General features: G+C 48.0%; 1 protein-coding gene across 4 annotated transcripts in view; it reads left to right on the top strand.

Moving 5' to 3' along the window:
• Positions 1 to 27,626, top strand: part of NTRK3 (neurotrophic receptor tyrosine kinase 3) — a 298,100-nt gene that overhangs the window by 47,214 nt on the left and 223,260 nt on the right. For all 4 annotated transcript variants that reach the window (XM_090028540.1, XM_090028539.1, XM_090028542.1 and 1 more), the window contains exons 2-3: positions 9,440 to 9,514; positions 11,131 to 11,202. In XM_090028540.1, the coding sequence (XP_089884666.1) occupies positions 9,440 to 9,514; positions 11,131 to 11,202 (147 nt within the window). The remainder of the gene's footprint in view (positions 1 to 9,439; positions 9,515 to 11,130; positions 11,203 to 27,626) is intronic.

Below are 27,626 nucleotides of genomic sequence, written 5' to 3'. Positions count from 1 at the left end.
GGAGATTAGAAAATACAGAGGCGTGTTATTTTAATGATCATTACCTTGACAAATCACAACTACACCCTAGGGTTACTCTAATAATTATTTCTGTAAACTGGAATATTTTTTTTTTCTCCCAGAAACTTTGAATTAACTTTTAGTGATGCCAGCTTCTTTGGTACTGGGTGATCTGTGGGAAGGGGTTTTCCACATTTCTAACGGGCAAAATATCACCCTCATCAGTATTTATTCTGATGCACTTCCACCTACTGCTCAGCTAGTGATTCACTTTTATACCTTCAATATTAAGGGAATTACATCCTTCATGCTTGCAGTTATTAAATGCGTGTGATCAGTGCTTTATAATAAGGGTGGCTTGATTTCTTTATGGTTTCTTCAGAAAATCATGTTGAGTCCTCAGGGGTGGGTTAAAGATGTCTGCAAAATTTTGACAGCCACGATCTGCTGTTTAGCTCTCGTAGGGGAGATATTTTAGGGGGGCAAATGCAGAGGCAGGGGTTTTCATCCACAATGGACTTTCTTCTGTGTCTCACTCATGGGGTATGTAAGCTATGGTTGGAGTCGAGACAAACTGCTTTCCTCTTCCCTAGCAGTGATTAGGAACATTTTGGTCTCTGGTAAGAAAGAGGAAGATCTTATTCAGATACCTATGTCTGGGTGCTTTTCTGGCAAGCAAGGTTAGCTGACCTCCATTTTACACCTTCCTGGGAGAAAATGAGGTCAAGGGGGAAATTAATGTCCCGAGTACCAGATGTGCTGTGCAGCTGCTTTGGGTGGCCTGAAAATGACACTGAAAGCCATAGATGTGCAAATCCTTTGGACATCTAAATTTCCAGCCTCTGGCTAGACTGGTACAACTACAGCAACTTTGTGGAGAATGGCACCGAGCTCTGCTTTTTGACTGTGGCTGGACTGGGAGAGCTTTCTTCTTCAGCTAGCAGGTGTCCTGATTCATAAATGCCCTGCCAGTGGCAATCCCTCGTTAGCGGAACAAACAGCTACCGTTAGCCAGGTATCTTGGAGCCACCATTAGCTGGAAAAAAGATGTCAGTGGGAGTGGAGAGCGCTGCACAGGCGTGCAGACCAGCGTCTCTTGGGTTTGTGAGAGATGCTCTAAGCTCGGAGAGGAAGGGACGAGTGCTGCGTTTCACAGGAGCATCTACATTAGGCATGGTGAGTCCAATGAAGTCATCCATCATGCTTCTTCTGAACCCCTGGCGAGGGTCAGCCCTGGGTTCCCAGACCTGAGATGATGCTTCAGGTGAGGGGGAAGGGTTACATGAGTCACAGGGAAGGCAAGTGGCGATCTGTGTTCTCAGAGAGGCCACTTGTACCTGAGCTATAGGGCCTAAGGGAAGAGGGGCTGAGTCACTCTGTTGTGAGTCTTTGCTAGCCTCCTTGGAAGGGAAAGGCCTCCTTCCCCCCTCCTCCCTGCTTGATGTCAACTAGGAGGAAGGCTTTAGCTGAGGCGGTGCCCTGAGCCAGCTCTGTCACCGTGCTGATCTGGTGGAACTTGCCAGGAATTGCTCATTTATTCCCTGTCACAGTTGTTGCCTTTGATCCCGGGTCCCTGGACTGAGCCTCTGAGTTGTGAGGTTTTGCACACACAGACACAAACTCATCTGAAAATTAAAAGGAAAAGCTTGTCTAGCACTGACTGGGAACATCTGGGTAGCATTAACCTGTGCGAGGCGGCTCAGCTGTCACTGGTATCAGCGGGCTGCTGAGAGCACAAGCTGTTGGGGGACTAGAGTCTAGGGAGTGGGGGATGAGCACTCTCTCCTCTGACTTTCTGCTGATCCCGTTGCCCCAGTAGAGCCCTAGACAGTGGCATGGGAGCCTGCACAGGCAGCATCCTTCCTTCTCGGCCCAGTGCCCCAGTGAGGTGCTAGGAGGTGCTCTAAGGAGCCATGAGAGCAACTTCCTCTGGACCATTACAGACCCCAGTGCCCCAGCACTGTGCTATTTTCAGGTGGAGCATAAAGCCACAGGCTTTGCTGCTGGATCTTGCATCCGATGGTGCTCACTATTGCAGTAGGAATCCTAACCCTTGGCTTCCCATGTGTTTTCCCCCTGTGATGGAAGCTGGAGGCTTAGCTTCCTTTCCATCCTGACATCGGTGCCAGGTGGCTGTATGGCCACCCAACCTTGCAGCAATGATTTGTCTGTGGTAGCAGAGGTGGAACTGGTGAAAAGCTGTGGGAGCCTTTGTTACCATTACTCACCACTAAAAGAACAGGCATGGAAAGGTGGTGTCACTGGTAGGGCAAGGCATGCTCTCCATTGAAGTGGCCCTAGTAGGGAAGCAGGTGAGTGAGAGGAGGGGGAAGAGAGGTGGGGGGGAAGAGGTGGATGCTGTTGAAGTACCTAAGATGGATCAATAGATAGGTGACATCTCCAGAAATCTCTGGAACTGACCCAGATCACCAGCATGTCCTCTCTAAGCTGCAGCAGATCCAACAGACTCATCAGCCATTTAATTGCGGGGTTTGCAAGAAATCACTGCTTTGCCTTGTGGCAGCATCTCAAACAGAGCACCAGTTTCAGCATGTACTGGAGTGGGAGTCGTTAAGAAGCCTTTGGGTCCATCAACATTTCAAGTAGCCATCAGTCCAGGTTGCAGCTGGTGGCTGACTTGCTTTCTCCTGACAGCTGGGGAGAGGCAAAGAGCTAGGTCCTGCTTGCTGATGCTCTTAGAAGAGGGCCTCTTTCTCCCCTTTACATTCGTGCCCGTGTGGTCTGACATGCTAGACAGTTTGTTTATAATGCTAAACATATTAGTTAATTGAAAGCTAATGCTCCTGGCTGGATCACTAGACATGAAATGCTGAGATGACAAATCAATTTCCTTGTTGGCCTACAAGAGCGCAGTCAAACACTGCTTGCTTTTCTACCCTGCGTGCACACCTGTGTTTGGGCTCTGCTTGCTCACTGCAATCCCGTGGCGCTTTCTCGGCTCAGGATCTGAACTCAGACGTGGCACTGATGCTGCATATCTAGGAAGGGGCCATCTCATCTGCTCAGGCATCATGGGCAGATGATGGTGTCTCGATGAAAAGCCACTCCTACAGGCTAGGCAAGATATAAATGGACTGCGTGTGTGAGATCATGCACATATTCCATAGTTTGTTTTTCTGTGGTTTGTTTATAGATCACAAAGTGCTTTTATAAAAATGTGCATAATTAGATAAATATTATTCTCTGTTTGCAGAGGTAGGGGGAAGGTGAAGCCCAGAGAAGATAAGTGGCTAAGTCAAGGCTGTGTAGGAAGTCAGTGCCAGAAGCTATTTTGAAACTCGTTTCTCATATATAATGTAAAACATGCCTGGAATGTGTATAGACTATACAGTATATATCACCCTGGGGATGTATATGCCTGATATAAGACATCGGACTCTTGGTCTATATCTCTACCCTAGACTTGCTGCAGGGATTTGGTCACATCACTTAGGCCAGTGTTTTCAAAGGCAGCCCCTTGTTTTGGGTGCTCAGTTTGAACCGCTTGCTGGAGCCCTGTTCCAAAGAGGGGCTGACACCAGGCACTGGTTGCTTTTACCTGGTGATGCAGATGCTCAGCACTGCTGAAAGCCAGTCTGCAGGCACTTACCCCCCAGAATGAAGCAGCCAATGTTACTGGTCACTTGAAAATACAGCTTCCAACCTCTGTCTGTACCTTTATGTCTGTTTGTGGGTGGTGGTGGAAATGATGCCTGCCTGCCTACTGACTGCAACTGCTTGTAGTGATTTGAGATGTACAGATGAGTGTTAAGTGAGAACATCTTACTGTGTTATTCCCAGGGGCCTGTGGAAGCAGGCAGTAGTGAACTGGTGAAGTGCGAAACTTTATTTCTAGTGATGTGGCATGAACATCCTGGATCGATAGTGTATTGCAAACAGCAACTGCTGTTGAGCTTGACCTTGATGGTATGGAAGCTTTACAATGAATTTTGAAGGAAAGAGTAACTAAAGACCTGGAGGTAAATGAACAGTGGGATATAATGCAGCATAGTTTTACCAAAATTAGATTGTGCCAGACTAACCAGATACCATTTCTATAAGAGCTGGTAGATCTGTTCTACTTGCACTTCTGAACCAAACTTGATATAGTGCCACAAAGGAAATTATCAGTTATTCTGGAGAAGATTGGGGGTGAGGGGGTGGGATTTGTACAACAGTTGTAAGAGAACTGGCTAAAAAAAGATGATGGTAGGGACTGTGGAAAGGGGACATTTCAGGCTGGACGGGAGTTACTTGTGAAGCTCCTAAGGGATCAGCCTAGAGACTGATCTTATTTAATACTTTCACTAACGACTTTGGCATAGAAAGTAGGAAAGTGTTAATGAAACTTGCTGATGACCTGACGTTGGGAGGCTTTATTAATGCAGTGGAGGATCAGGATTTCATAGAGCATGAACTGAATGGCCTTGAGAAATAGAAATGGGATGGAATTCAGTAACGCAAGGCAAGAGCATGCGTTTTAAGACTGATAATCTGAATGTCTTCCATGAGCTGAGGAGGTGAAAGACCCGTGTGTACTAGTTGTTACATGTGAGCAACCAATGTCTTCAGCTGTGAAAACAGTCTTGGACAGTGTCAGGGAAGATAATTCCAATAGTAATACTGTTGTCCAAGGCAGTGGTGAGAGCTCATCTGGAGTACTGGAGACAGGGCTGATGAGCCAAGATCAAGAGAGACAAATTCTAATGGGAGCAGGTGCAGAGAGAGGCAACTAGGGTGCTTAGAGAAAAAGAGACTAAAATGACTTGGCTTGTATAGCTTCACAGATTAAGGCTGGGAGCGGACATGACTGTTGTATGTAAATATATCAGGTGGGTAAACTTCCAAAAGGGAAAAGAAATTTAGCATCAGTGCAGGAGCAAATGGGTTTCTATTGGTAGGAGTAATTTTTGAGTGGAGATATTGCAGGATTTTAAGCACCCAAGAAATTAAGTTCTACAGTGGGATTAGTGGGGAAAAATTCTCGATCAGTTGTAAAATGGGGTTTGATCTGTTTATGAAAGGGATTATGCGATGGGGTTGCCTGCAGTAGTAGGGGGCTGGACTGGATGACCCAGGATGCTCCTCTGTTTTACATTCCTAATTCAGGATGGACTGAAATGCCAAGTCTTTCCTTAGCCAGAGGGCCTGTTGTACACTATGGTTTGGGATTCCCATCTGTGATTTCCCTGTGTGTATGCACTTGCTTGTCCGCACCTCTGCCTTTGTGTCTAATGAACGTGGCTATAAATTAATAACATGTGAAAGGCGATTTGGGTTTGGGAGGTCACTTCTGGCCTTCAGGGGCTGGGAGGCTGCAATACAGGTCAGGTACTATCTTTGTGGGTGGACGCAGTCAGGTTTGATGTCACTGTCAGGACTGACTCCCTTGTGGAGTTTTGTGCCGTGCTGAGCTGGGAGGATTCAATCACTGGCCTTAGGGATCTTGCCTTATATTTCCTAATCCTCAGCCGTCATGTTCAATTATGTGGCCAGAGGTTGGTTCTCACAGTGCAATTCAGTTGGCACTTGCATTTATCTATCTTGGGACATTTTTAATGCTCAGAAAAGGCAAGATTGTGAGAGTTTTTTTAAAGCTTCCTTGGTACAGCTCTGACACATGCACCCTAAACCTGACCCAGAGCATACCAGCAATTTAGTACCAGGTCCTCAGGCAGCTCTACCAGCATATTTCCCTGCTGTACAGCAGCATCCTTGAGAGCTGATGTCTTGCCCACTTGTCCTTAGACACCCTTCACAGGCCCTGGAGGGTTTCTTAAAAGGTGCATGAGCATTATGATCACATCAAGTCAGGTCTCAGTCTTTTATTCCTGGGGTCTCATCGCAGGGCTGCTCAGCCTGTTCCCTAAAGCTCTGGATCCTCATGTTTCAGACTTGGTATATGCCTTTTAGTCTCTAAGCACTTTGAAGGCTGCTTCCTGCCACAATGTTCCTTCCCAGTGGAGGGTCCCTCTCCAGGCTTGACACTGTGTTGGGGTGTGGTGACATTGTCAGTCTGCATTTAGCCCTGGACGAGTGTGGCTTGTCCCTCCATCATCCCTGGGTATGTTTTAGTTGTGGGACCCCCATGAAAGCCTGCCAGCAAACTTCCATCTGAACTTGCATTTCTGCCCTTTGCTATTAATACGTGGATGCTCTGTATTGACTCCTTCTAGCTGGTCCTCCATTCTGTGAGTGACTGCCGAAACCACGTGTGTTGCCAGTGAATGCATCATTGCTTTAATAATATCCTGCATCTCTTTCTCACTGGAACACAGGCAAGCCAAGCTGATGAGCAGATAGTTTAAGATGAACTGTAACTTAAACTGTCATGCAAAAACCAGTTGGGATTTTATTTTGTGTCCTTAAGCTAACTGCTCTGGATATGCAGGCAATTACAGAACATGTGGAAATCAAATGTGTGTCTCTTCTGGGTCCTTGCACTTCTTGGATGCATGCACTGGGATCAGAGACATGTTCATCGCAGGAGTTTAGTTCAGTTTTTTTTCCCCCCTCTTAAGCATTTGAGGAACAAATGAAGTAGGTCCACGAACTTCCATCCTAGAGGAGCTTTCTTCTCGAAGAATAAGTGCTACTTAAGCCTGAACACAGACCCCTGTTTGGGATGGGAGAGGTGGGGAGGTCTTCTCCTTCCCCTTCTAGACCTTGCATAAAATACCCTCTTGGTTTAGTAAAGTGATAAAGTTTCTTTCCTGAAACCCACCAGTGCTGCTCCTGGGTCTCTTGTGGTGATTTTCCCTGGCGGGTAGAGCTCCTATGAGACGCTGACCTGGATCTTTGTGCTCTGGATAAGGTGGTCTTTGGCCTTGGTCTCTGAGAAAAGAACATCCAAACTGGGCTGGTGTATTGTGGGTGATGGAGCACAGCCCGTAGCAGAAAGTGAGTTACTGGGACTCATGCTAAGGATGCATGTGAATGAGAGATTAGAGAAGTGACTGCCTCACTGAGTCTCTCTGGAAGCTACCAACAGACCAGGACCAAACCTCTGAGGCTCCAGCGAGCTGTCTGCTTATGACCCAGCCATATGGCTGTCATGAGTGTGGGAAGTAGCTTTGCTTACCAATCTACATACCCGGTTGAAATTGCTTCACTAATGAAGGCTTCTATAAAAAGTGGAAGGTGTTTTGCCCTTACTCATCCAGTGGGAAGTTTCCTCCTGTTTCCAGTGCACGAAGCATCACATGGGGCAGAAATAGTCCTGTTGTTTTGCAGAGGGGTAGTGCTAGGGACTGAAAATGGCATGTCGAGCCAGTCCATTCTGGGTCAGCAATTCCAGGTCAGCCGAGGTTTGTGTGCAGGTCTGTTGAGTGGCTTATGCTCTGCGAGCTTGTGGGTGAAGTCCAGTTCCTGGTAGATAAGGGTCCATTTCATCTCATCTCCAAAATCATCATCAACATGAATTAGTTCTTCTTTGGCCATGTCAGGACAGAGGTCAAGGCCAGAATGGGCCAGGGAGAATGCATTTACCTCTCTTTGACTTGGGGTCCCACCAGGTGAGGGTTGAAGCCCGTGAGCAGGAGTTCAGGCCCGCCAGAAGCATGCCGTGCTGGTGTTGCTGCTGCCTGTGTTGTTCCTACCATGTGGTTTAACAGGGGGCCCCATTATCTGGGGCTGTCGATCTGTCACCTTCCACCAGCTCTAATATTTACTGAATAAAAATTCAGTGCTGACAGATCTATTTCTGTTTTCATTCTCCGTAACATGCCTGCCAGAATGCTTCAGGCATAGGAGGAACTCATAATAAAGACACACTTTACAAACTCTGCCTGACACCACCTCACCTACGACACTCCCCAGCCAAGGAAGAGTAAGACCCTGCCTAGTCCACCCTGTTAACTGGTTGGGTAAGCATCATTCCTGCCCTGTGGAGTTGATATAACAACCAACCAAGCCACCCTGCAGCTCCAGCCTCCCAATGAAAATCTAAGCTGTGTCCTGTAATGGAGTGGGACAGGGTCTATATAGACTATCCAGTGCTTGGCAAGGAAGAGGTTAACCTCTGGTCGGATAAGGACTTGATAACTGTATTCAGAGAGCTGACGCTGACTGTTGATATGACCGTGGTCAAGTCATATGTTCCCTCTGTGGTTTGGCATCAGCACAGTGGTGTCAGTGGTAGGTCCTTCCCTCACAGGGTGCAGCAAGGATAAATCCCTTCAAGACTTTGAGGTACTCTTGCGCTATGGGACAGGGCAGGAGAATTAGATGCTCACCCTGTGGGACTGCCTTCAGGCAGGTTGATCCATGAGCGAAGTGGCAGATCCTCCCTCCAGCTGCAGGTGGGGACACTGATTCAAGGTTTCATGTTGGCCTTTCTGCTGGTGTGCTCCTCTTGCTGATGTGGGGCAAGTTGAGGAGCTCCCAGAGAAGTGGAGCCAGCAGCAGCTGTGCTGGCAGGGAGGGAGAGGGGCTGGGGCGGGGGGGGGGAGGTTAAAATGAGGGCATGTAGTGGGGAAAAGGGGAGGCCACAAGAAGCTGCCTCATCCCTTTCTACCCTGAGGTCCCCAAGCTGCTCGGGTTCATAGAGCCCCTTCATCTTCCCAAAGCTGCTTCAAGCTTTTATTCCCTTAGTTGCTACTCCTCAGGGGCCCAGACCCCCATCCTAACTACCGCAAGCTCCCCATTGCCCCTGCTAGCTTCCCAGCTGCTTCCTCCCCATTCCCATCTCTTAGTTACTTCCAGCTTTTTTTTTCTCCACCAAAGTATTCATTAGTTCCCACTAATTCCTTTCCAAGCTCTGAGCCCTGATACTATGTGCTAGCTTTGGGTCTTGAGAGCAGCATCCCCTCTGGCTGGCCAGTTGGACTGGAAGACTCCCTCCCCCTCTCTTGCACCAGGTACAGGGATCAAATGACCAGCTGTCATGGGCTCAGCCACCAAGTAGGTTAACGTGGCTCAGGTGCTTTTTCTGCAAGAATTTTGCTCATGATTTCTGTTTTACTGATGTGCCAAGTGAGATGCAACAGGGAATCAACTTGCCCAAGGATGCACTGTGCCCCAGAGGCAGAGTGAGGAACACAAGCCAGGACGTCGGCCTCCCAGCTGGTCTACATTAACTGCTAAGCCCTGCATACCTTCCTTGGTTTCTTAGTGAAAGATTTAAGGGTGGGAGTGGAAGGAAACTAAAGGAGATAGTTTTACCTGCAAAGGATCCAAGTAACAGAAATAAAAGTGATGCAAGAAATTGCTCATTTTCCTGGTGTTATGAAAACCACGTACGTTTGGGAGCATGGGGATAGAATATGCAACCAGGTCTAATCCCCACACCTTTCCCTTTCAGGACAGAGCAAGGGGGTGGGTCTGGCTAATGTAGGGACAGCTTTCTGGCTGCTGTCCACTGCCTGGGTCAAGCACCTGTGTGGAACAGGCCAGCTTGACCTGGTTTGCTAAGGGCTGAGCTTTTCCTTCCTTTTCACAGACACATAGAGAATTGGAAGAACTTGCAGACTCTGAATGCTGTAGACATGGAGCTGTACACGGGACTCCAGAGGCTGTGAGTATGACCCAAGTGTGTGAGAAGGAGGCCTGAGGGATGGGACTAGGCAGCTATTTTTGGCCTGGTTGGAAGGCTCCAGCAAGAAAGCACTGCTCCTTTTGTCCTAGTACCTCTGCCCCCTTGATATTTTGAGCATGTTCAATGACTGGCTGCTATGGTTGATGGTTTACTGCCAGGCAGCCCAAAATGAAGAACCCCGACTTTTAACTTCGGATACTTTTCAGCCCTCATTGGCTCCCTGAGCAGGCAGGCTTGAAGCTCACCACAACTCTGCCAGCTCTTAGTAATCCTGACTTATCTCACCCCCTGCTGTTCTAGTCCTGGGCCCATGCACTGCTCTGTAGATACTCAAAGTTGCAAAGCACCAGCTATTTCTCACTATTTAGGTACTTCCATGGCTCCCATCACCGTAGTACCCAAGTGTTTCACAGTCTTTAGAGTGTGTATCCGCATCATACCCTGGTGAGGTAGGAAAGTATGATAATCCCCATGTTGCAGACAGGAAACCAAGGTACACAGAAATGCTGTGCTCTGCCAGGGACTCAGAAAGTGTGGCAGAGCCAGGAATACAACCCAGCTCTCTCAAATCCCCTTCCAGTGCCTCAAGCTGCCTGCTCCTCTCGTAAGCAGATGAATGGTGTTGTAGTGGACAGAGGTTTTATAATGCACCCAGCATCCTCAGGGGGTTAAGTTGAAGCTGTCCAGGCCTATTTCACTGGGAAGCCTGCATTAGCTACCATTTGACCCCAGGCCAGGAAAGGAGAGAGTATATTGCTGAGCATCCTGTAAACTGAGCCCCTGCTAGTAGTGTGTTTAGGAAATCCACAGTGTAAGCATGCTGGGTTGCTCGTTCTCATTTAATGTAGGAAAGCTGCAATGGAGCCAGGTATTTCTATTCATAAAGAATATTAATAAATCATGGCTATGGTGCTGATTTAGCTTCTCCAGAGCGACAGAGGAAGAGGAGCCTTCTCAAGTGTCCTTGTCCCTGCTAGGAAAAGGCTTGTTTTTCCCTGTGTGCTCAAAGAAAAGGGATTTTTCCTTCAGTAAAGTGTACACAGGGTTCCCAAGTGGATAAAAACGCCCATCACACATCTCTGTAACAGTTGGCCAGAGGGACTCAGGGAACAGAAATAGCAAGGGATGCAGAGGCTCCAGGTCTGGCTTGAGGCTCATTGCCAGAGATGTGTTGTGGGACTCCAGGTCTGCAATAGCAGGGAAGACTGCTATCTGAGACTGAGATACGGTGGTCATGCTATTGGGGGAAAAGGCCAAGATCGCAACAGTAGAGGGGCTGAATATCTGGGACTATGGGGGAAGTCTGCACAGCGGGGACTTGCATTTTGCCTGTTCTAGGGGAGGGAAAAGTTTATCGCATTAGAAGCAACCAAGTTGCTCTTGATTTGCAGCCTTACCCAGGTTATGTACAATGAGAGATTAAGGCTTCCTTCTCTCCCCGTACTCACTGACTCCCAAAGCATCCACTCCGATGCTGTCTCACTCGGCCTGTTGCTCATTTGTATGGACGTCTCCTTAAGTTTAGCAAAGGGCTTTGAAATCCTAGTGAGCCTCAGTCTTTTACTCTATCACTGTCCTTTTAAATCCTCTTCCAGGACAATCAAGAACTCAGGACTTCGAAATATCCAGCCACGGGCATTTGCCAAGAACCCTCATCTGCGTTACATGTGAGTAGTCACCCCCTGACTCCAGTTTTGTTGCATCTCTTTGGAAAGGTTATTGCCAATCCTGTTACTCCTCAGGGTGAACCAGGGAGGCCAAGTATGGAGAAGCAGGGGATGGAGTATGCAATAAATAAAGGTAAATGAGCATGGGGAGAAGAAAACAGTGAAGGAGCCAGTGAAGGAGAGAAGGGTGCTGACAGGGGGGTTGGAGAAAGTGCAAACTCTCAGCAGGAAAGCCTGCTGGGCAGTTGACAGATTAAGGGGTCTCATAACAGGGCCAGCTTTGATTGAAGTTGTAATGAGCACTCACTTCATTAGCAGCCCTAAGGCAACCAGTGGAAGTTTGCCTTTCTGTGGAGTTCAGGGGTCTGCAGGTGGGGCAGCAGCAGGCCCTAGCACACAGCCTGAGCCCGCACAGCTTGTTAACTTCTAACAAACAGGGGTTTGCAGACACACATCTCCCTTCCTTGCTTCAGGCACGTGGCTGACAGCTATGCTCCTAATTACTGACTTGTTAAAATGGCATCTGAGTGGGCCCGGCCTGCGATGCTTTTTTCTGGAGGTTCAGGACATAGAAGCCTGGGATCATAGAAAAGTTGGGCTGGAAGTGACCTCCTGAGGTCATCGAGCACAGTGGTTCTCAACTATTTTGGATCAGGACCCATTTGTACACATCAGTGGTCAGTCCTTACTTAGTGCCCCTCACTCCCGATGCACTGCTCCCCACCCCCAGACCCCCAGTGTGCGAGGCAGGGCGGCCCTAAGCAGCCCCTCTTAGGCTGGAACTTTGCAAGCCTGCAAGGGAAAAGCCATGGTTTCCCACATTTTCCTCCTTCAAGGGAGAATCCATTGTTAAAGTTTGATCCATTTTTAAAATTTTCTCATGAGTCTTTCATATATTTTTGCAACCCACTTCTGGGTCGTGACCCACAGATTGAGATTTGCTGATCTAGTCCAACCCCTGCTCAAGGAAGGATTATCTCTGACTTGGCCAATTCAGCCATTCAAATGTTTGTCTCCATCTGCTCTTAAAAATTTCCAAGGATGAAAATTGCACATGCTCTCCCGGTAGCTTGTTCCAGTGCTTAACTTTCCCCATAGTGAAAAGTTCTTACTACCCAACCTAAATTTCCCTTGCTGCAATTTAAGACCATTCCTTCTTGTCTTGTCACAGAAAATAATCTATCTCCATCCGCTCTGTAGATGCCCTTCAGGTATTTGAAAACTGTTATCAAATCCCCCCCGCCCAGTCATCTTTGGGGATATTAATAGGGCCTGAGACTCTGCAGTCAGTATAGGAAAGAGGCAAGCCATTCAATAATGCTCAGCCAACCTGGGAACTTTGAGCATGCTAGATGGTGTCCCAAGGAACCACCAAACCCAGGAGTCTTTATCTTTGCTCTATAAAGGGCTGCAGTATTTTGTTTTCCAGAACAATAAGTAGATGAGTTCAGCAGTCTGAATTCCCAGCCTGTGTACAGATCACACATTTGAAATTATGTGCCTGAGTGGTTGTTATGAGACAAGACTCTCCTGAGCTCTGGTGTGGGGACCGGAGGTAAAAGCTGGACTGACTGGTTAGACCTCTTGTGTCCACATGCCTGGGGAGAGCAGTATGTTGAGCAGTTGCTTTGAGTCTTCTGCTGTCAGCCATTCCAGTGAAAACCAGTGATAACTTCCAAAAATATTCACCCTTTTAACTTTGCAGGCACGTGCTGCCGTCAGCGTGGGCATGTTACCGGTAAAGGGAGATAAATGAAGCCTTCTCAGTGGGGGGGATATTTGACTCTTGATGTCTGCACAGAGAGGATGCGAACTCAAAAACCAAAAAGCTTCATCTTGGAAAACTGGTTACAGTTGCCAAGTGACAACGAAAGTACTTGCTTAACAGACCATCTACCGAACCCAAGCACTTAGAAAACATGGTTATAAGTAATTAAGGACATCAGAAATTTTACAGTGCCACAGCATAAACCTTATATAGAGCTTAGAGGAGTGCATATTCCATTAGGATATACCATACTTAACTCTGACCTTAGAAGTCCTCTAATGTGTAGTCTGAGCTATTTTGATTGTAGCATCTAAATATTTTATTTTATGTTATTATTTTATTTCGGTAAGAGATACCAGTTCATGGAAATATGATGACTTAATGCACTTATCAATCAACTGTTGAATCGTTTGGTCAAATAGTAGTATTTTCTGCTTTGTTGGAGTAATACTGCATATAATCGATGAAGTTATACATGTATGCGTGTGTACATGAACCAGTAGCTTGAAGTTGCAGTAAAGTAGATTAGGTTGGATGTGAGGAAAAACTTCTTTGATGTGCAGACAGTGAGGCAGTGCAGTAGACTGCCAGGGGGGCTGTGGACTCTCCATCACTATGAAAGGCTAGGTCTATATTTTACTATGGGTATTTCCCATACTTCTGGGTTTTTATGGTTGCTCTCTCCCCCTCCTCTTGCTACTACATGTGTTGTGTCAGGGTGTTTCTAAGCCTTCCTCAGAGGCATTGCGTGTTAGCCACAGCCAAGGCTGGGGATCGTGACTGAAGTTTGCCAGCGCTCGTACAGAGACTTAAAGCCAGAGGGTCCTGGCTGCGGAAGGTCTTGCCCCTTCTCTCAGGCTCAGACCGATCACCATATTTGTGGCCAGGAAGAAATTTTGCCTATTGTTGGATTGGTTTAGGACTGTGGGGGGTTTTGCCTTCCTTTAGCAGGGGGAAGTGGGATCTCCCTGGGATCTCTTAAGGGTATGCTAATAACCTTTTATAGAAGCAGGTGCTGGCTGCTGTGGTTCTTCTGCTTTACCTGTGGTGTGTTAGGGTGCTATGTCTTGTGTTGTGTCAGGGTTGACAGTACTTCTGTCAAGTTTAGATTATAGATTGTATGGGATGGTTTGGATAGTGCTGATCCTGCTTCAGGTTGGGGGTTGGACTAGATGACCTCTGGAGGTCCCTTCCAGCCCTACTTCTCTGTGCTTCTATGTGGACCTGCATTTAAGGCTGCTCAGTTTGTGTCATTAATGTGTACATAATTGTTTCTTTTTCCAAAAGGGTTCCTTTTAGGCTTTTGTAATTACCGCTGGAAAAAAAAAGAGTAGCATTTATCATATCAGAGTTAAGGTTTTTGCGTTTTGATGAAATACGGGTTTGTTTACTGTGTGGGCTGGGTAAGATTTATAATGTCCTTTAATGTATTTCTTTCCTTGTCTTTCTGGTGCTCTGATAAGTAAGTGTATTGTTCAGTTAACTTCCTAATGGATTTTGGAAACTAACATGCTGGGCGCTATTCAGAAGGAAGTAGTGTATGTTTTGAGAGGAGGCAACATTTCTGTTCTTCTGGCTGCTGTGCTCCCGGTCCATGACAGATGAGTCTGTGCATTTGGTTGTGTGTGCTCAGGCAAGTCGTCTTGCTGTAGAGCCCTTTCCATGTGTCACCTTCACAGCTGCCTTCTGTCTGAGGCATCTCTGGGATTGACATCCAGGATAGACTCCCTGGTCATCTTGTGAGTCACTCTAACAAGAAGGAGACCTCTCTTGGCTCCAGCAATTAGCAGTGTACAGAGCTGTGGTCATAAAATAAGAAATCTTGGGTGGTGCTTGGAGGAGCTCAGACCTAGGGCTGCCTGTCTAGGGGTATTTCTGTGTTTCAGACTGCAGGGTAATGCAGAGATAAGGTACTAGAAGCAGCATAGCTGCAGTGGCAGACATCTCGGTGTGGGACAGCTACCCTGCCATCAAACAGGGTATTACACTGCTGAGCAGCAAGGTGAGTTAGTTTTCATAAACCCCCATGCTGCCCTGACTGGACTCTTTCTGCTGTGCAAGCCAGCTAACTTGGGCATCATTAAACCACCCAATGCTGCAGTCTGCCATAGATGTTTATGCTGTGCTCTTTACCCCTGGCTCATGTAAAGGATGTCACATCTTAGCCTTTAAATGCCTCTGTCCTAGAGAGAAGAGGCTTTAGTGATAACTCGGGAGTCTTCTGAGACAGAGGACTGGGGTAGATAAGGGCAAAGCGGGGGTCAGGGCCCTAGTGGAACAGGATTTGGTCACCTGCTGAATGTTCGTATGTCTGTCCCCTCTCCCTCCATTACCTGGCCCACCCAAGGCACCTTGTCTGGTCTCCCCATAGGCCCTGGACCAGCCGTGCAAGCATCTGATGGCTTGCAAGAGTCCCCTCCAGAGATATATTGAGAGACTTGTGCCAGCACAGCAGGACAGCCTTCCTTCTTCTTCCCAGCTGCTGCCTCGGAAGGAGCTCAGCCTGCTGGGGGCTTGACATTTTTTGCAGCAGCCGCACGTAGAAGCTGGGGATAAAAGGATTAATGGAAATGTCACTTTGCTCGTAGTCTTGGGCTGCCCTCACTGGGTACAGTAGCTGGCAAGATCAAGGGATACTGTCTCAATCCCCAGCAACAGGAGCGGTTTCCTTTTGCTGAAGCTGGATGTGAGTCAGGGCGAAGGCTGCCTGGCTGGCAGTGCGGTGGTCTTCCCCTGCTGCTGCTTCATTGGGGATCTTGCCTCTGTTCCTTTAACTATTTTTTTCACTAGGCCTTTGGATCATTTTCCCATCTGAGCCACTGGACCCCCCCAGGTCTTTTCTGAGGAATAGCTGGGGGGCCTGGAGTCAGGCTCAAGGGCCACTGGCAGGGCTGGTGGTGATTCAGGTCCTAGAGGTGCTGCACTCCAGGACAGAGCTGCAACTTTTATTTGCTTTAATGGTTATACTTGACCCCAGCTCCTCTGTGAAGGAATGTTTTTTTTCTCCCCTCAGCCTGTTTGAGAGAGGTTTCCACCTGTCAAGCAGCCTGGGTTTCTTTGCTGCCTTCCAGTGCCTTCTATTTCTGGCCCTTTCTCAATGCACTTACGAGTTTTTAGACCCCAGCTGTGCAATCACAAGCAGATCACTTATTCCAGCTCTAATTGCAGGTGCTCTGGTTTGTTAGGGTTTATTTAAGATAATGGTTCTGAATGAGTTTTCCTTTGAGGAGTAAAAAAGGAAAGGTGAGGCCATTGAGAGGTCTGCAGCATTTGGATGCTTAAGTACTTGGAGTCTGCGGGGTTCTAAAGTGTTGCCTGATAGGGGATCTTATCTGCCTTTGGGTGGTTAAAATTAGCCCTGCAAGTGTGGGAGGTGAGGGAGAGGGGCTTGTTATGTGTGTAATGTGGAGAGGGGCTTGTTATGTGTGTAATGTATAGAGAAGTGACTGACTGTGGAAACGCCATCCCGGAGTGGAGATGCATGGATTCTCTACTTCGCCTCTGGTTGCAAGAAGAAGTATGTTTTCAGGGCTCTGCCAGTTCTTGATACGACTACAGCTGCCGACAAAGGTAGGGGGATTCACCCCAGATATGATGGCAGTTGATGCAGTGTGTGCGCGCCTGCCTGCTGGGAACTGCTGATCAGCTGTGGGATAGGGATGGCCTGGGTCTGAGCTGGATCTGGTTCATGTTTGTGGCCAGTAGATTTTTGCTGAGACTCGGAAGGGCTCATAATTGAGTATAGATTCTGCAGGGGTTAGGGCTGTTGGCCCCATTGTGGGGCAGTCTTTGATACCATCTTAACTAACACCAGGATTGCTCTGTTCTGGCTTCTTTTGGGAATCCAAGCAGGTCTGGGCTCGGAGACCGAGCTCCAGATAACAAGGTCATTTGTGAACCTCACAGCCATTCTGTTTTAAGTGCAGAGAGAATTTATGGTTACGGTGAGCTGTACAAACTCAGCCTGTGGGCCCCAGGCCTTTGTAGTAAAGGATCTCTGGGAGGTGCAGTCACTGAGTCTGAAGGTTATTTTGGGAATATAGGTGGAAAGCAAACTTGTTTTTTCAGAAGTTCCCTTTGGGGTCTGGATCATCTTAGCCCATGCATCTAGCTTTCTTCTGTCGTTGTAATGGCAGGAGCAATAGACACAGGGGACAAAGGGTCCAGCATTCATGCCTCTGTCCAGGCTACTTGAGGATGGGGAGACGATGTTTGTCAGTCAGAGCTTCAGGGTTGCAAGGAGCGCTTTTGGCTAAAAGGGCAGAGATGCCAGTTACCTGGCATTAGATGCCCAGAGATGCCAGTTACCTGGCTGGGGCTGTATGACCCAGGGCGGGGGGTCAGACTTGATGATCTGTTGAGGTCCTTCCCAACCCTACCGACTATGAAACTATGAAAACAGCCAGGTTCCCCTCCTCAGCTGGAAAGTGTACTGCTTCTGTCATGGACATGCCAGCTTCTAAGGAATGGGGTTACCCGTTTCCTGAGATATGTGCCCAGAATAGAAAGTTCTGCAAGTGAGGATTGTATATTGAGGAAAGGAAGGGAAACCACTGCTATTTGCTACCTTCTTTCTGCCAGGGCTCTGGGAAAGGTGCTGAGGAGGTCAGGAAAGGCCTTCTCACTGGACCTTCCTTCTGCAAGAGACAACCTGTAGAATAAAAAGACCTATGGCAAAAACAGAGAGATCTGGCTGCCAAGAGACATCTGGCCTTCCTGTCCTCACTGCCTGCATTGGAGTGGCAGCGGTTAGACACAGGAGGGAGAGGCTGTTGTTTTTCAGTGTTGACTAACCTTAGGCCTTCCATCTCCCCCACCCATCGTGGGAGAGAGATCAACCCTGCTAAAACAGTGTGGCCTCGGCAGCAGATTAGTAGAGTGTGTCCTGGAGAGCCCAGCAAAGGTGAATGTGTGAAATGAGTTTGGTGGGCAAGGTTATATATTGTGAAACCCATTGCTGCAATGGTACCGAGGGGTCTGCTATTGTGAGGGCTTCTGCTGAAAGGCCCAGGAGAGCATGGGCTTATTGCCTAAACTCAGTGGAGTTCGCTTCAGTTCAGGAAGGAAACAGGTAGTGGGTGGTACAGTATGTAGGGACATTCCCTGCTTAACCTGATCCAGACATAGAGACTTTCAGTGCCCAGAGATGCCAGTACAGCACCTTTTCACCAGCATCAGATTCTCCTAAAAAGTGAAGGACACCATAGAAACAAAGAACAAGAATAATAATCCCCTGTGATGCCCAGAGAAGCAAAATCCTATTGCTAATGGCAAATGGGAGTGGGGTAGGGAGTGAGGGCTGGAATTGAAATGTAAGCTGCAGGAGAGGATTGGCGGAGACACACAGCTATGTGATTTACCTGTTAATGTAATTGCGTGTCTGTTCCTAAGCCTCCCATGGGGGTTGGTAATTCCATTTTGGGCACAGGGCAGGAGGCATGACACTGTCACCCGAACCCCTCAGTGCCCTTTGGATTGGCCGACGCTGGGCTTGGAGGTATAAAGAACTGGTCCATTAGTCCTTTCAGCCACCCCATAGTACCTCCTTATTGCTTGGTATCCTCTATCCCCATCCTCCACTGTCAGCTCGCCTGCTAAATTGACTGCGGTTGTTTCTGAGCACTTTCCTGAATCGCTGACACTCGGTCAGCCAATTGGTAGGCGCTTGCTTGCATTTGCAGAGGGTAATCGCGCGCACCTTATTTATTGTGTAGTAAAGAAAACAAATTAAGGCCTCGTAATTATAGTCAGGCGCACTCTTAAATAAAGCTTAAGTAGTCAGAATTCCATTTAGAATATTAATAATTGCTGTTTCCATCTGCATTCTCTGGCTGTCCCCCCCAGTCTGCCTTCTGGCGGCTTATGTGCTCTCTAAATGTGTTCGTGGGCCTGCCGCGGCACAGTTCCCGTCACAGAGTTCTCTGTCGGCCGAGCTTTGATAAAGCTGTCACCGACCCTCCTGCCAGTTTGCTGCCAACCTTAAAGATAGAGACTGCTGATAAAACCACCGTGGGGGTTGAAGCCTTTGTACAAACTGCTGTCTGGTCAGCAACTATGAAGCAATTGGAGACTGCAGTGACTCCTGTCTGTGGGGAGGGAGATTTGTGCCGCCTGTGATGGATTGGTTTTTGAGCGTGGTGTACGTGGGCTGCCTGCCTGGTATCCCACCGGAGATTTTAGCCTTGCTGTTGTATCTGTCATGTCTTTGCTGATGTAGATGGGGGTTGAAGAGGACAGGCGTGCAGCCAGTAGAGATGAGATAGGCCTCTCAGGCCACTTGTTGTGTAAGGATCTGTCTTGCCCAGTCAGAGGATGGAGCAGATGATCTGCCAGCCCTGTTTTACTGTCAGCTCTTGTGACATGATTAATTTGAGTCCTCTCCAGCCAATCATTGCAGGGTGCAAGGGCTTGGCCCTAGAGTCACAGCCAAATTCTGTCTGGGGATGTGCATTCTGCTTACCTGAAATGCCATCTCTGGGTCTTAGTTGGATTGCTCTCCAGACTCCCCGCATGCTGTCAGGGAGAGACTGCTTTCTACCCCACAGGCAACCACACTCCAGAATGAGGGAATAGATGAGGGGGAATGGGTGTGTGGTGGGGAAAAAGCAGCATTGGATTGGAATATCCTGGAGGAAGGTTATAGTGTCAAAGTACAAGCGCATGCACAGAGAGTCACCATGAGGTAAGTGAGGGCATGAATTCACCTGGCATCGGCTATTCTGGGGTAACTGTTCATTGGAGCTAAGCAGGAGGCAGTTTCTTTCCCTCAACCAGGATAAGATCACGTGCATGGGCAATCAATGTGAAGAACCCAATGAGCTGTATGTTTATGCCCTATATGAACTAGGCTACTTGTTTTTGTGTGCTAGTGTTTCTGGACACTGGATGAAAGGAGGAATCTGGACCAGGAGTGTAGACCAGTGATTCTCACCAGGGTGTCAAGAGATACCATTAAGGATACCACACAACATTACCACTGTTAGGTATGCAAATACCTACATGCAATTCAGAAGATAGACTCAGAGGGCACATCCCCATGAGTGAGATGTGCATTCCCCAGGGACAACTAGCAGTGACACATATTTGTGCCACTGCTAGTTGTCCCTAGGGAATGCCCCTGCATGCATCCTGTGACATGTGACAAGTTGCCCCAGGTTGTGTAATGGAGGCTAGGGCCAGCCCCTGGGGTCAGAAGCCTTACCTGGGGTTCTTGGGGGCCTCCTTGGGCTCCAGCAGTGGCAATCTGGGTGTGCAGAGACTGGCCAGCAGCTGGAGCATGGCTCTGACTCACTAGGCTCTGGTTCTGTGGCTGTGCACTGCCCCATTTTTTCTGGTGCAGGTTTTTTTGAAACTTCACAGCACTACAAATTAGCGGTGCAGCGAACACCTGCATGTGCAATGTGTGTGTTTTGCAGTGCCATGGACATGTCTGCAGTGTCAAAAACCCCACGTGCTCACTCGTCTGGATGCACCCAGAAAGTTCAAATAAAGATCCACAGTGTGAAAAACTTTGTCACATTGCGTCTTCTGGAGCTCTTTGAGCAGCAGAATTGCTCTATTATTTTTCTGTCATCAAGAAATGAATGAAAATTAAGAGCTGGCCTTTTCTGTGTGGTACCTCGAGTCTGGAAAGGGGTGTCTTGCTTGAGTCTAAGCAGGGTGAGAACCACTGCTCTAGATGGTAAGGTATCTGGGGTAGATGAGGGCTGCTGAGTCAACACTGCATGCTTCTTATTGATGCTGTTTGAAAGCACTTGTACACTCCAAGCACCCTTCTTGCACATCTTCAAGGACTGCAGACAATTGACCCTCGCTGCTTGTGTCCCTTGGCACAGTGGCATGTGTGTTACCATTTAAACCACTTTGTCCTATTTGGTTCCATGAGCTCATTCTGGCTAAAGAGATAAATAAACAGATAATGCATTTGACTTCAAATCATTGCAAAAATAATCCTGTTAACTTTCAACTGTGGTTTCAAGGTCATTTGCCTTTGCTCCCTGGTGAGTGATCCCAGGTGTGTCGTTAAAGGAGCCAGGGTACTTTTTCTAGCTTAACTCTTTCCTTGGTCTTCCTGGCCTTTCTGGGAGCTAGGAACCTCTTCCCTGATTCAAAATATCATACAGCTTTACTCTCCCTTTTCCAGATTCCTATTCCATATTTTGTTCTTCAGTTAAGTCTTCCAGCTGCAACCTACGCTCCTGACAGTCGTTCTCTTCCAGCCTTAATTATAGTATATTAACATTTGAACAAACAACAAAATATTGTTTTAAAAAAAAGGATGCAGTGCATCTGTAGCAAAACAGTTCTCCCCATCCTTCTCCTCCCTCCCCATAGTTGTCCTTCACTGAGTATATGATCCTTTCCTAGTGTGTCTCTCTCTAATTAAGAGTCTGATCCTGCCAGTGTTTGGTACCTCTCATTTTGCATGTATGTGATGGAGAAGATTGTGTTCTCAGCACCTCTTGGGAGTAAGCTCTTAATTGACTCAGGGCAGGCTTGGTTTTCTGGGTCTATTTAATTCCTTTATAAAGTGGTGTGCGTGCCCGTGCTGTGCACAGCTGTAATAAATAGTAGTAATGTTCCCTTAGATTCCCATAAACCCTCTCCCAGAGCTTTCCTACCTGCTTTGTCCCCTGTATGTCAGTGTAGTGCAGTTCCTAGCTGATATGCTAATCAGCGGCGGTGGGTGGATGGCATGTTTATTTCCAATCGTTACCTCACATGACTGATAATCAATTTGAAGCATCTCCTCATTCATCTGGAACAACAGCACCGGCAGGATGTGTATTTTAGCAGCCATTGTTCACAAGGCCAGAGGAGAGCCCTGGTCTGCGTAGAAACAAAGGCTTTGGCTTTTTGTGTTAGGCTGGCTGCCATAAATCTAAACCATTTGAACCTTGTTCAAAGGCTATGGTAACTAATGTTTGACTCTGGTGACAGTCAGAGATGTTTATAAATGCCTTGCTTGTTCAAAGCGTTGCATTCATTAGTCTTGGCTGCCCTCCTGTTAGGTAGGCAGGGGAGCGTTAGACCCATGATACAGATAAAGACCTGAGAGAGAGAGTGTGAGAAGTGATTTCCCAAGGCCTTCCAGTGCAGAGCAAGGACTAGAGTTTGGGAACCCAGCTCTCCCCATCCCAGCAATATGTCCAGGGGAGAAAGGGGCCGAGTGCATCCTGCCCACTGTCATCCACACATGCACTTCAGATCCAGAAAAGGGCTGCCTTGGGCTCATCCCCAATCCCTGCTCTTGTGCCTGTGGTTTCCAGCAGTCCCTGCTGAGGTGGCACTGGGGACAAAACCAGTAGCAGCTTAAGCAGTGAAATTCCATCTCTGGAAGGTGTCAGTGGACTTGGCTGGGTGGGTGTATCCCTGGTCCCATTGTACCTGACTGCCGTGCCCATCGTACCTGATCACCTGTGCTGCTGTGATCTAGGCAAGCCCTTAGATGGGTGCTGGTGGCATCAGACCAGGCTGTGTCTGTAGGGTTGCAAGGCTATGGAAGGACAAATGTATTTTACAGGTATTCAGAGAGGCCTGGTGACCATGCGCCTGATGCAGTGTAGTGGGAGTTGAGAGATATGGGCTTGTTCCTAGCTCTGTATCCCGAGCCGTTTGCTGTCTGGGATGGGATCATAATACCAGATAAATTGTACAATGATGTAAATAATGTGTTCCAAGTATATTCAGGAGCTTGCCCTGTGCTGTCTGCTTGGTATTTGAGCTCTTAGGCATTTGTTCATGCTTTCACTTGTCTCTACAGCTTTATGAAATATAGTACCAATGCTTCCAGGGAATCTGCATTGCTGGTGCTTGCTCCTCACTCCCTTTGCTCCTTTTTATTTCATACCTTGCTGCCATTTTGAACTTGATCCATCATCTTGCTGGCAAATGCCTGAAACCACTGATAGATGTTTTGCTGGAACACTTCTGCTTCCCCAATTCTTCTTTTAAATACAAATCCTTTGCATTGGCTGCAGCCTCATTGCAAACTAGACCTGCCAGCCAATCTAGTGTCAGGGTCTCACATCTCTTATGACTCTGCTTCCAGGTGTGGGATACAGGAAAATTAATATGGATTTCGGGCCAAGGCCATTCCATCATTTCGTTCCATGTGGCATGCCCTGCATTGTTGTCATGGCCTGGTGCATGCCTTGTCATGAATGAATTTGCCTGGGAGATGCTGTTAGGGGCAGGAGGCCCATCTTGGATGTACCTTTCCTGGCATCCCTGATCCAGAGCCACGTTTGCATTGGATAATTGCCACTGAACATCCCAAAAGAAAGAGAGCAGAGAGAAATGTGGAAGGACCTGGTTCTTGGAAACCTTTCCCTTGAAGTCTATGGGACACAAGGGTCAGAAAACATTTAGAGGCTTCTTGTCCTGAGGGGAATGGGAACACCCCAGAAGCAGCCTCTGCTTAGCCCTGTTGGGGCAGAAACCTCCAAAGAACACAGCGGGTTAGTTAATTGGCTATTGCAAAAACTTGTGAAAACCTTTTGATAGTGTGTAGGACAGGAGAAGTGATACTTGTATTTTCCATGGTAAATGGCAGGTAGTTTCAGCAATATCCTGAGCTAGGTTATTGCATCTCAAGGATGCTGCCTCGCTAACAGCATGACTGTCTTCTCCTGGCAGATGACAGTAAACACCATCCCTGTGAAAGAGTAACATTCCAATCATATGTTATTTGAGCAATAAGACATGACAAGGTGTGAATGATGGGGCATTAATTCCTGCCTTGTGTGTGACTAGGCAAGAATTTAATATGCCATAACTTAGGCACTGGTGTGTTTTATTAGAATGATAAAATTTTATTATAAAATTGCAGTTTTTGTTCCCCACCAAAAAAAGCCCCCTGTTTATATATGTTAAGAGCTGTGCGGTGAATTATGCTGGAGCTGGGAGATTGTGTGGAATGCTTATTAAGCCGTCGGCACCAGCTTCAGCTTTCTGTTGTCATGAGGAGCCTGGAGTGGGATGGTCTCTGTTGTTACTCTGGTGACGCATGCGTGCCGGGAGTACAGAACCTATCAGCAATAGCACAAGATAAGATACGGCAGTAGGCTGGATCCCATGGAGACGCTACCACAAACAAGTGTGTGTTTGCACTAGGTGTGTGGGCTGCAGCCGTGTTGGTGGTCTAATAAAAGATACCAGATTTACCCAAAGAACCTTGTCTGCCTATTTGCACTAGAACAGCTGGCAATCAAGCATGCTGACACGCACCTTAATACGTTTACGCTGGGTCTCCGCATATCCCTGGGGCACCAGCGTAGGGCACCTGGCGGGGTTGTTGCATCTCCTGTATACTTGAAATGAACCGGGCATGCTAAAGCGCGTGCCTCTTGCTGATCCGTGGGTTGGCAGTCCGGTGCCTGAGCCTCTTACCAGCAGAAGCTTCTTCTCTTTGCCCCTGTGATAGAGCCAGGGCTCTTCAGCACCATGGCCAGAGCATGCAGGGAAACCCGGGGCCGCCCACCAGAGAACAGGTCACTGCCAGGCCTTCAGAGCTCACGCCCCCCGCACACACTTCTGTTCTCCCCATCCTCCCAGTAAAATGCCTTCCTTTCTCCCATATCCCTCCTCCCAGTATTCGAGCTCCTGAGCCACGACCTATGTTCACAGCTGCATATGTCTAGCTTGCAGGTATCTGCTTTCTGTTTCTAGCAGCCGGGTTGAGGAGGGGGGCGGGGGGTTAGGAGGAATGGCTCAACCCTGCTGGAGGATGCCAGCTGGGGCTGAGTCAGAGATTTTGCTTTGGCCTCTTCCTGGGGGATGCCATCATGACTGATTGGCCTCACATCCTGCAGTGCCATCTTCTTCCCCATCATGGGGCATCTCCCCTCCAGAGCCCTGGGTTGAGAGAGTTTATTTGCTACTTCATATCAGATGAAGCAATCTCCCAGCAGCAGCTCCACTTTGCAGACTAGATGAAATTATCTCACAGTTTGGCTATCTTGGAGCTCACAGTGGGGCTACCCATGTGATTGGTTGGTTCCTATCAGAGACATAGCTGTATTACTCCCTCCCCTCGCGATTCATCTGTCGTATTCCATCAAAGGGCACAGGATCTGCAGACTGGGCAGTATTAAGAATTGGTTACAACAGTGATGGGCAAGAACCTGAATGGAATTGGGAACATCAAGGCTGGTGGGTGAATTTGGGCCACAAAAGGCTCTAAACCTCCAGTTCTGTCACATTTTACCCAGCCGTGTTTGCTATCAGGTAGAAATAATTTACCCCAAATGAATCTGGCTAAGTGCAGGTTTCTGCTGGGCTTTGCTAGATGTTGTCTGCCTCGACCCCCTGCAGACCTGGTGGGTTCCAGGACGAATATGTAGTTCGGAGCAAGGCAGCTTCTGCCTCGATGTAGTGTTTGTCTTTCAGGCTGAGTGTTTTTCTTGCCTTTTGATGAGAAATTGTTTGAATGTTTTAGTTTCACCTCCTGCTGTGTCCAGGAGGCTCTACACTGTATGGGGGGGAGAGAGGAATGGTCCCTTTGCTGCCTGCCTTGTTCCCTTCCCTCTAAGAGGACAAGCCTCTCCTCTCCTGAGATGCAGGGATCCTACACCCTCTACCATCTCCCCCTCAACACCCCGACACACCCTCCCTTCGCAGGGATGCCAGCTCCCCTCTGTTGCCCCTTGAATGCAACCCTACAGACTACATCAGCCCCCCAGCAAATGCAAACAACCTCCATACGCCTGTTGAATGGACATCAGACCTCCCTTCCCACCCAGTGCCGTCTGGCCACTCCCTGCTGGTCTCACTGGCTTTGTCCATCTGGTCCATTCGACATCCTTCTGCTGTGCCTAACTGCTGTCCCCAGTGCTCCCTGAGCCGTTGAAGGGGCAATAGTGGAAGCAGGTGTCTGATTTTCCCTGCGCTGTGACACTGGGGTGTGAATGCTTTGGGGTAATGGCAGTCTTTCCTTTCATTAGCTGGTGTAAACACAGCTCTCTTGGCAGCAGCCTGGCTTCATCAGCCCATGAGGACCATTTTTCCTTTTATCTATAATTTAGTAAAGTGTCAAGCCAAAGAAGTTTTAACAATAATAAACAACAGAGAGTTTTTTTCCCTACACTGTTTTATCCCAGTGTTCTGCCTTTTTTTCCAGTGCTTCTCTATAGCGGTGTCAGCTTCTCACACAGCACAGCCCTCCAAGCAAATTCCTTTGCCCCTTCTCTCCTGGAAACTCTCCATTCCTGTGCCCATTAGCAATGGGGTCTTTCCAACACCAGGCCCCATGCGGTCCCTAGGGAAAGGGGCAGGGAGAAATCTGGGTTTGGTGAGGTTTGAACTCAGTGAGAAGGAGGGGAGTCAAGTCTCCACCATCTGCCACCTTCTTCTGTCTCATATATTTATGTGTGTTTCTGAGAACAGCTTATGTGATGCAGCTGACTGCCAAGGGAGGGCAGGGACTGGCTTCTGTGGAGGATATTTGAGGCTAAGACTATATTTCCCTTGGCTTTCAGTCAACAGTTGGGGTTGCCAGGGAGAAAGAGGAGAATAGATTTTAAAAGAATGGCAGTGTGGGACAGGGCATGACGGGGTTACCGTGAACAAAGGGGCAAGGTGGAGAATGGGGAGATAAGGGTGGGGGGAGGTAGAGGTAGAATTGGGGGGGCTGAATGTGGAATGGCAAGGGTGGGTTGGGCCAAGGCGAACTCCTTGGACAGGAGTAATGGGGTGGAGGAAGGGAGAAGGTGATGGTGGGAAGCCTGGGGCAGGGGCAGAGATATGCCAGAGGAAAGGAAGGATATCAGGGATAGCGAAGTAGTGGAGAGAGGAAGGGCGTAAAGAGTGGGAGCTGTCTGAGGGTCATAAAAAGAGCAGGGAGGGGGGAGAAGGGGGAAGCGCTGCCTCTGAATCAGCCAGAACCTCCCCCCATGGCTTTAGAAGCAATGCTAAAATGTTCCTAATTATTTTTCTTGGACGAGTTTTGTGATCCTGATGATATTAATTATTCTTAAAGGTCAACAGCCCTCACTCGAATCCCCTTCTGTTCTATCATGTAATCAGTTAATTAATTGGAAACCATTTAGCAGTGTCTGCCGAATGCGTTGTCTACTTTGTGTTCGGTTGTCTTGTTATCGCTTGGGTTTTTCTCCCTGTCTTCACGGTCTGGAGAAACTGCAGCCTTGCCCCTTCTAACCCTTTCATAGGTCCTGAGCCTCCACGTGGGGGTAAACTTTGATTGGTTTCTAATGAAACTCCTTGATTACAGCAGTTTGCCATGGGGCTGCTCAGCAGGTGTTAGTTTTCTGGTGTCAGTGTTTTCTTAAACAGTAAGAGAGCATTTAGTGTTCTCCCCTCAGCCATAACTCCGGCTAACAAACCGGGCTGAGGGCATTGAGCACGGCTCAGAGGAGGGAAAACATCTCGAGGACTGGGTGAAGCCAGCTGCTTCACGCTTGTTGTGTTGAATAGGGACCTCTAATAACGACAGCTGTGGGCTGATTGTTTAAAACTCCTAACCTTCCCCTTACTGATGTCTAGCTGTGAAAGGAGGTTCCTATCTAGTGCCTGGTTATTTCTCCAACAAGATTATTTACTAATCAATTTGCATCTTGCTGTGGCTATGGATGTGGTAATTAGAAGCCATGGTTAAGCATCTTGGGGGCCAGTGGGTGGCATTGCATAGGCCTTTGAA

Source organism: Crocodylus siamensis, chromosome 15 (assembly GCF_052110815.1).
Source record: "Crocodylus siamensis isolate JL-2025a chromosome 15, ASM5211081v1, whole genome shotgun sequence".
NCBI classification, from domain to species: Eukaryota; Metazoa; Chordata; order Crocodylia; family Crocodylidae; genus Crocodylus; species Crocodylus siamensis.
The sequence above is the reverse complement of the archived record's forward strand: the minus strand, read 5'-3'. Positions and strand labels throughout refer to the sequence as shown.